General features: G+C 39.9%; 2 protein-coding genes across 2 annotated transcripts in view; one reads left to right on the top strand and one right to left on the bottom strand.

The window, feature by feature from the left end:
* Window positions 1-971, top strand: part of LOC107623430 (proteasome subunit beta type-6) — a 3,996-nt gene extending 3,025 nt beyond the window's left edge. Inside the window, exons 6-8 of the mRNA XM_016325680.2 lie at window positions 106-179; window positions 424-498; window positions 625-971. Coding sequence (XP_016181166.1) covers window positions 106-179; window positions 424-498; window positions 625-750 — 275 coding nt within the window. The 3' untranslated portion in view covers window positions 751-971. The remainder of the gene's footprint in view (window positions 1-105; window positions 180-423; window positions 499-624) is intronic.
* On the bottom strand, window positions 5,213-6,184 carry LOC107621062. Its single transcript, XM_016323106.1, has one exon. It carries the CDS (start codon window positions 6,182-6,184, stop codon window positions 5,213-5,215), a length of 972 nt encoding a protein of 323 aa, XP_016178592.1.

Raw genomic sequence — 9,767 nt, 5'->3', positions numbered from 1 at the left:
GCTCTTTTTTTTTTTTTTTTTTTTTTTCCTTCAGGTTTTCTCTTACTATACATGTACATGCATTTTGGTCTTGAAGCTTTGGTTCATGATTTGTATTTTTTGCAGGATCTGGCTCCAGTTACTTGTATGGTTTTTTCGACCAAGCCTGGAAGGAAGGAATGACCAAGGATGAAGCTGAGGTATGCATCTTGATTTTTGCCTGTGTTTCCAACTTAAATGCCAAAACAGATTGTTGTGGATGTTATTCTATTTGGGGACTTCTCCTGGTTTTCATGTTCTGCCTACGTTATATTTCGGATATAGACCAATAACTTGGCAGCTACTACGTCTAATATGAAAACTCTGTTTTTCCTGGTAGAATTGGTGTTCAAATTATGTCTCAATCCTTGTTGCTGACGGATCTATCTGTATGTTCTGTGGCAGGATTTAGTGAAAAAGGCAGTTTCACTTGCCATTGCTAGGGACGGAGCAAGTGGTGGTGTCGTCCGAACAGTCATTGTGAGACTCTTAATTTTTGTCCTGTTTCTTTAAAATTTTTGTTTCTAGTTTAAATATTTACAATAATTGTCACCAAAAAAAATATTTGCAATAATCTGAAACTCACTTGATTCTGATTCCTTGTAGATAAACTCGGAGGGAGTGACGAGAAACTTCTACCCCGGTGATCAACTTCCGCTATGGCACGAGGAATTGGAGCCGCAGAACTCATTGCTAGACATCCTTGGTGCCCCTGAGCCAATGAACATCTGAATATATTGGCGGTGCTAAAATCAAGTTACATGCTGTTTTCATATCTTTTCTGAACTAGTCTAAAGATTTGTAACCGATTAAATTGTGTTTGTGTGGATAATGTTTTTCTTCTGTTGTTATATTCCCAGTGCTATGTACCATGAGGATTCAGGATATTTATTTCTTCAGTCTTCACATATGGCCACCAAATACAAAAGACTACAAGAGGTTTCGAGTTTCAACCACTAAGAAAAAACTTAATGGCGATAATTAATACGGGAGAACCCAGCATTTTGAGATTGATTTGATTATGCTGCGGAAGATTGAACTAATTATTAGTCTGTTATTAGCGTGGATAATGGATTATAACCTGCTCAAATATTTAAGATGATATGTTTTAATGGGCTCTTATTAAATAAATAAAAAAACAATGTTAGAAGACCAGTTCAATTTATTCTTTTTGGTTTGTACTTAGTCAACCGGCATATTTTTATAAGCTGATGTATGAGGAAAAAGGTTCAACAAATGTACATTAAAATATGTATGGTAGCTAAAATTGTTGGTATATAAATAAAACCGGTGGCGATGAATATTTCTGGGATACAAATTCTAATAAATGGTTTGATTAATGGCGATGTAATTTAATATGCAAACAAATTTATAGAGTCCTACTTAGATTATCCTAATCTAGTGAAAATTTGGCTATACTAACAGGCAACAACATTAGAAATTATTGTTCACCTTTCTACAGATGTGGATTTTTTTTCTTCTCGTCTCACTAATTAGTAATAGATCAAATGTCATAGTCTCTCTATACTTGCTTAAAAAGTCGCGGATTCAAATCTCTCTATCTTTGATAAAAAAAAAATGGTCATCCAACTAGGGCTGGAAGTGAGCCGAGCTGAGCCGAGCTAGACCAAGCTCAAGCTCGCCTCACAAAAATCGAGCTTGGCTCGCGGCTTGACTCATTAATAATCGAGCCTATTTCTTAAGCTCAAGCTCGACTCACCGAAAGCTCACGAGCTGGCTCAAATAATAGAAACATAAATACATAATCTATAATTCTATATCAATAAATTATAACTTATATATTTTATAAAATATTTAAAAAGATCAATTTTATATATTGTTATCTATCATTAAATTATAAATTTTTTATTTATGTCCTACATCAAAATTATATGTAAAAATTAAATATAAAATTTAAATAATTAAGATCATATATATAATATTAAAAGTATAGATTAAATGCATATAGGATATGTGTATTAATAATTATAGGCTTTTTTACTTAAATAAATTAAACAAGTTCTAAAATTACTCAAATCCCCTAAATCAATTTTTGATACTTAAATACCCTAATCCTAATATTATATAAATCGTGCTAGGGGAATGTGGTTTATATAATATGTTAACCATTATACCCTGGAACGATTTATGCATGAATGACTTCTGAGCAATAACACATAAATCGTCCTAAGGTTGCCAACTTTATTAATTGTATGTAAATCGTTCCAGGTTAGGAGGATTTACGTGGTTTCAGGCAAAAACACAAGACCCTGCCACAATTTATGTGTAAGTTATTGTTAGGATTTGGTTGAATTAGTCCCACATTGCTCAGGATAGCAAATGGAGTGGGTGGCCTAGGCTATAAATATGAGGCTAAGTTCTCCATTTGTTTTTGCACCAGTCAGAAACACTTTAAGCTTGTATCTGATTTTTCTTTTACTCTGTACTCTTTGATTAGAGTGTTGTGAGGTGTAGTTAGATATTTGCTTTGAAAGAGTGTGGGTGTACTGGGGTGCCGGTGTTAGAGAGAAAGAAGTCTATGTGTTGTAACAATTTTCACATAGTGATATTCTCTGGTTGTCATTTGACAACGGCCGTGGTTTTTTCTCCGGTAATTGGAGTTTCCACGTTAAATTCTTGTGTTGTGATTGTGTCTATTTTATTTCTCTGTCAAAAGTGTTTTCTCAAGGGGGAATGGTGTATTATTCCCAACAAGTGGTATCAAGAGCTTCGGTTCGGTGGAATTTATTTTTAGTATGCTCTGTGGTTGCAGCCTAGTCTGACCTTCCACATCAGAAAAGAATTTTGTCCTGTGGCTTGAGGTTGATCTTTGGTTGCTGTTGTTGTTGCTGAAAGGCAGTGTGACACTGTGAGAGTGCTGTTTGGAAAGGTTCTGGCTAAGGAAAGACTTGGTATTTAAGTGTGTCCATTGTGACCCACCTCTCTTTCCTGGGGACCCTTCCTAGTGCACGGTTGAGTTATACTATTCCAGTATACGGTTGCAACAATGTCAGGATATTCAAGTGCTGTGAAGTTTGAAATAGAGAAATTTGATGGAAGAAATAATTTTGGCTGGTGGCAAATACAAGTCAAGGATGTGTTGATACAATCAGGTTTGCACAAGGCGTTGAAGGAGAAGATCTCTGGTTGCTCTCTCTATGAGAGAATATGATGTTCTCTAGAAGACAAGAAGTATCCTCATGGTATTACCGCACTGCCATGGATAAGGATAAGTTGTGGCAATCGGGTCCACAATTGCACACGGGCATTGGTTGGCGTTGAGATGCAAGGTGTGTGGCGGAGTTAGGTCGATGGCTGAAGAACTTTCAGGAAAAGCCAATTTGGAAGTTGCACCATGAATTTTCAGCAAGGCTTCGATCTGTACCAAGGCGAAATGCTTGGAGTGGTCTAATTCCAAGTGAGTATACTTTCATGGTGGAGTATGATAGTTCTCTGAACTATGATTGTCGGTATAGACAATGGCAGCAAAGAATTGTCGGTGTTGACAATGGAAGCTGAAGATGTGCGACTATTTCAATCAAGGTGGAGATTGTTAGGATTTGGTTGAATTAGTCCCACATTGCTCAGGATAGCAAATGGAGTGGGTGGCCTAGGCTATAAATATGAGGCTAAGTTCTCCATTTGTTTTTGCACCAGTCAGAAACACTTTAAGCTTGTATCTGATTTTTCTTTTCCTCTGTACTCTTTGATTAGAGTGTTGTGAGGTGTAGTTAGATATTTGCTTTGAGAGAGTGTGGGTGTACTGGGGTGCCGGTGTTAGAGAGAAAGAAGTCTATGTGTTGTAACAATTTTCACATAGTGATATTCTCTGGTTGTCATTTGACAACGGCCGTGGTTTTTTCTCCGATAATTGGAGTTTACACGTTAAATTCTTGTGTTGTGATTGTGTCTATTTTATTTCTCTGTCAAAGGTGTTTTCTCAAGGGGGAATGGTGTATTATTCCCAACAGTTATAACCCCAGCACCCTACCACGATTTATTTGTCAGCTATAATCCCCAACATCCTGCCATGATTTATGTTCGAATATCACACCGTAAGACCCAACCATGAGTTACCCACAACTCTTAACGTTACACACAAAAGCATACAAAAACCTCCATTTTCACCCTATCTAAACATTTAGTGATAAGGTTGGAGAGAAAGAGAGCCCGCAGCGATGCGAAAGAGGCATTGAGTGACCGCATCTGGCATACAGCAGTGGGAGAATGGGCATTAAGAATATCAAATTAAATAAAAACAATAGTAAAAGAGAATACTAAAAAATTATAATTAAAATTTTGACACATAATTTTGTTTAATAATTTAAATTTTATATATTTTTTACTTAAATTTATATTACTCAAAAATACATGAATTTATATTAAGCAAAATTATATTTTTTTTCAACATTTTTTGCTCTTATTTAAAAAAATAAATTATATGTTAAAATTTAGTATTTTTTATTTAATTTGATCTTTCAATTGAAATAAATAATTTATATTATAAACAAATGACAATAGTAAGTAAAGTACATACTAATTTAAGAATACACAGTGAAAATATACAAAGTTATTTTTTATAACAAATTTATAAAAATTTGTTATTTTTTATTTGACTTTGTATATTTTTACGTATATTCTTGAATTATTTTTATTTAATTTGATATTCTTAATGTCCATTCTCCCACTGCTGTATGCCAGATGCGATCACTCAATGCCTCTTTCGCATCGCTGCGGGCTCTCTTTCTCTTCAACCTTATCACTGAATGCTTAGATAGGGTGAAAATGGAGGTTTTTGTATATTTTTGTGTGTAACGTTAAGAGTTGTGGGTAACTCATGGTTAAGTCTTAGAGTGTGATATTCGAACATAAATCATGGCAGGATGTTGGGGATTATAGCTGACAAATAAATCGTGGTAGGGTGCTGGGTTATAACTTACACATAAATTGTGGCAGGGTCTTATGTTTTTGCCTGAAACCTTGTAAATCCTCCTAACCTGGAACGATTTACATACAATTAATAAAGCTGGCAACCTTAGGACGATTTATGTGTTATTGCTCAGAAGTCATTCATGCATAAATTGTTCCAGGGTGTAATGATTTTTTTTTTGAACAAGAAAGCTCAACACAATACAGTGGAGCAAAAGACAAGCAAACTGGGGACATGATGATAAAGGAAAAAAAGCAAAGTAAATCAACTACCCCTGTCGTCATCTCCGGCATTGCCATCAACAACAACAAGGTTCCTACTACTCCACTCTCCATAACTGGTCAAGGACTGCTGATACACCTCTTTTGAACCACCTTCTTTGGAATTAAAAATACGTCTGTTCCTCTCAAGCCATATATTCCAAATGACCGCAAAGAAGCACCTCAGCCACCGATTCCGCTCCTCATTTCTGTTTACGACGCCTGTCCAACTCTCAAAATGTTCCTTTAGTGAGCCCGGAATAGACCACGCTCTCCCGAGATCAGAAAGCCATCGACACCATACCTGCCAAGTAAACTCACACCCCAAGAACAAGTGGTAAATATGTTCCACATCTCTTTTACAAAACACACATATATTGTCCCCATGCCTAAGTATTCCAAATCGGTGTAGTCTTTCCTTAGTATTTACTCTACCTATCAGAACAAACCAAATAAATAACTCCACTTGTGGTGGCGCCAAACCTTTCCAAATGGTTCTGGTGAAGCTGAAGCTTGTGATATCCTCTGGGATAGTCTCTGATTGCACCACCTGCACAAAAGAGTTAGTTGAAAAAATTTCTTCCTTGCCATACTTCCACACAAGTCTGTCTTGCTTATCACTTGCTAGATTTATAGGCCTTAAAGCCTCATGTAACCTATTCAATAATTCCAACTCCCATTGATATAGGCCTCGCCTCCACTGGAAGTTCCATACCCACTCTAACCCATCCCAAAACCCGCACTCCCCTATGACAGATCCTTGCTGATTTGAAATAGAGAAAAGTCTCGGAAACCTCAACTTGAGGGAACCGCCTTGTAACCAAACATCTTCCCAGAAAAGAGTCCTCCTGCCATCACCCACCTCCATAGACAACCCAGTAATCATCTTGTCCCTTACATTACTATCCTTGAGCTGCAACTGGCATATGTCCTTCCATGGTCCCCCTCTAGTAGGCATTGGCTGAGTAGATAACATCATATTGGGCTTCAAGTCGTAACAGGAGCAAACAACCTTCTTCCATAAAGGACACTCCTCCTTCGAAAATCGCCACCACCACTTAAATAGTAGGACAGAATTTTTAATCACTGCATCTCCTACCCCAAGCCACCCTCCTTTTTAGGGGCCTGAACCACTTCCCACTTGACTAGTGCTATCCCGTTCCTACCTTCCTCCTTACTCCATAAGAATCTTCTCTGTAATGATATCAACTTTTCTGCCATGGCCTTCGGCATCTTGTACAGGCTCAGATAGTACACTGGCAAGCTATTCAATACAGACTTAATAAGGACTAGCTTACCTGCTTTATTCAGCACCTTAGCCTTCCACAAACTGAGCTTTTTCTCAACCTTGTCAATTATCGGCTTCCATGTCTTTACCACCCTTGGGTTTGCTCCTAGAGGAATACCAAGATATCGGACTGGGAGGTTCGCTTCTTTACACCCCAAAAAGCTACACATGTTGTCAGTCCAATGTTGTTCACAGTTGATAGGGATTAAGATGGATTTATCAAAGTTAATCGATAACCCCGACATAATCTCGAAGCACCTTAACAGTCTGGCATAGTTTCTAATGGTCTCCTCCTCCGGTGGGCAGAATAAAATAGTGTCGTCTGTGAACTGAAGATGTGATAACTCTATGTTTTCCTTTCCCACCAGCAGCGGCGAGATTCTTCTGTTTCTCACTGCCTCCCCTATCATCCTGTGTAAGACCTCCACTACCAGAACAAACAAGAACGGGGACAATGGGTCACCTTGTCTCAAGCCTCTCTCCATCTTGAAAGGTTTGGAAGGGGAACCATTTATCAGAATTGCCATGGATTTCCCACCAGCAGCGGCGAGATTCTTCTGTTTCTCACTGCCTCCCCTATCATCCTGTGTAAGACCTCCACTACCAGAACAAACAAGAACGGGGACAATAGGTCACCTTGTCTCAAGCCTCTCTCCATCTTGAAGGGTTTGGAAGGGGAACCATTTATCAGAATTGCCATGGACGCTGTACCGATACACTCCTTAATCCACCCTCTCCATCTCCGACCAAATCCCATCTTCTGCAGCACAATATCCACAAAGTTCCACTTCACTCTATCATAAGCCTTCTGGAAATCTAATTTGATAATTGCCGCCTTCTTCTTCCTCGTCTTCAGCCATTGCACAGTTTCACACGCAATCAGAGCCCCGTCATGAATTTTTCGACCTTTCACAAATGCACTTTGAGTCTCTCCTACTAAGCCTGGCATCACTGATCTCATTCTTCTAACCATCACCTTTGAAATGACTTTGTAGATGCAGCCAACCATGCTGATCGGCCTGAGGTCTTTGATCTCCTTAGCTCCAGTGAACTTCGGAGCAAGAGCCACCCAAGTAACATTGGAATCAGGCGGCAACCTTGATGACCGAAAGAAATCCAGAACAGCTGTCGAGAACTCTGTGCCGATCTCATCCCAGCACTTTTTGATGAAGTTCATATTATACCCATCACTACCTGGAGCCTTAGAGGATTCACAGTCCCAAACAGCCTCCCTAATCTCCACCAATGACGGTATGCACTCCAATGCACTGGATTCTTCTTCGTTAATCCGGTTAACCAGACCGTCCCTAAACCCTATTACCGGGGATCTCTCCTGGTGGTACAACTCTCTGTAAAAGTCCCTGATGGCAATCTTGATCCTGGCTTGATTTCTTACCAACCTTCCATTAATCACCAGCGCATCAATCCTATTGTTCCTTCTTCTTGCCGACGCCAAGCTATGAAAGTACCGTGTGTTTTTATCCATATCCTTCGCATGCCTAGAACGCGACATCTGTTTCCAGTGTACCTCTTTCCTCACATACCACTGCTTGCAACAACTTACTAGAGCCTTCCTTCTAGCCTCCATTGTACCGTCATAGACACCATTTCCAACCAGATCATCCACCTTGATCTCCTCCTCAAAACGCTGAATTTTCTTCTCCAAGTCACCAAAATTCTCTTTATGCCATTTTCCCAAAGGGACCGTAAGAGCCTTCAATTTATCTGTGAACTGTCCCTCTCCAATATTCTGCCATTCCTCCCTGACCATTCTTAGGAAACCTTCATGTGTAAACCATGAGTCTAAAGTCCGGAACGGACGTGGTCCACCTCTATACTTAGTAACTTCGACTATTATTGGGCAATGATCTGACAAGCCTCTCGGACCACCTTTTAAGCGAATCTCCGGGAACTCCTCAGTCCATTCTACACTCAATAGAACTCTGTCAATATGACTACAGGATCCACCTCTATACCATGTAAACTTACGATCATTCAGCGGTAAGTCCACTAACTGCATATCTTGGATCCAACTCTTGAATTCTTCTGCAGACGTTGATAATCTATCCTGATTTTTCCTTTCATCAACCTGTATCACCTCATTGAAGTCACCCATGTAGCATATCAGGACTTGACATAACCCTGCTATATAGCTCAGTTCCTCCCAAACAGCAAATTTTTCAACTCTCATATGAGGACCATAAACCAAACAGAAAGCATAGTGGAACTCATTTTTCAATAAAACTCCCTCAACACATAGCCATCTATCCCCTTTATAGCAGTTATTCATTCTAAAAAGCAACTCATCCCACATTAATAACAGACCCCCAGACGTGCCTATCGATCCTACAAACTCCCAGCCCACCGCATCACTTCCCCAAATACGTACAACATCAAATTTATTTACAACTTGCAATTTTGTTTCCACTAAGCCTAACATATTTAATTTTTGCTTTTTTTTTAGCTCTTTTATCATACTCAACTTTCCAACCCCCCTCAACCCCCTAACATTCCAAGAGCTAAAAATCATTTTAAAACATTGTTACACACCTGTTTGAACTTTTTCGGTCTACTTCTTCGCACCTTCTCTTTCAGTTTTGCTCGCCTCCTCTTCTCAGCTATCGCTTCATTTTGCTCTTGTAATATCCTCATTAAGTCGTCTTCTTTGTCGTACTGTACTGCTCCGGATTCAACAGCTAAATCCCACGCCTTCTTATTCTCAGCCAATTGTTCTTTAATTTTGGATATATGTTGCCCTTCGTTTGTTTCCACAATTTCAGTTGCGCTACTGCCCTCATCCACTATTGCAAGAGCCAGGCTTCTCTCTTCATCCATTGCATCAGCCCCCTCAGACATCGAGCCAGCCTTCTCAGCGTTTCTGCTAGTCCCGCCTGAGCCGAACGGAGCATCTCCCTTCAGTCCCTGCGACGGAATCCCAAGGCGTCTTGACAGGCCTCTAGGTGGACCATGGATGCCCGCATCGCAGTCTGACCCAAGCACAGCATCCCCCTCAACTCTCCCGATGGAATCGTGGTACTCGTCTAGGTGGGGTCTGTCTCGTCGTGGAACTGCCGCTCCGGACCGGCCAACGTTCAGCGCCTCCATAGCCGTCAGGTCGTCAGCCACAACGCTCTCCTTTCCTGCTGGACACCGTCGACCCGGAAGGAGCCCTACTCGGCCCGCCTGATTTGAATCATGCTCCCCAGCAGTCCGCATATGAGCATTAGATGGGCTGCATGTGCCATGTTCAGTTTGATTTGGGCCTATGGTG

The sequence above is a fragment of the Arachis ipaensis genome, chromosome B10 (assembly GCF_000816755.2).
Source record: "Arachis ipaensis cultivar K30076 chromosome B10, Araip1.1, whole genome shotgun sequence".
Lineage (NCBI taxonomy): Eukaryota > Viridiplantae > Streptophyta > Magnoliopsida > Fabales > Fabaceae > Arachis > Arachis ipaensis.
The sequence above is the reverse complement of the archived record's forward strand: the minus strand, read 5'-3'. Positions and strand labels throughout refer to the sequence as shown.

Bases quoted from the DNA above. Each gene is read 5' to 3' on its own strand.
- LOC107621062 (XM_016323106.1), bottom strand. From the start codon at position 6,184: ATGTTATCTACTCAGCCAATGCCTACTAGAGGGGGACCATGGAAGGAC.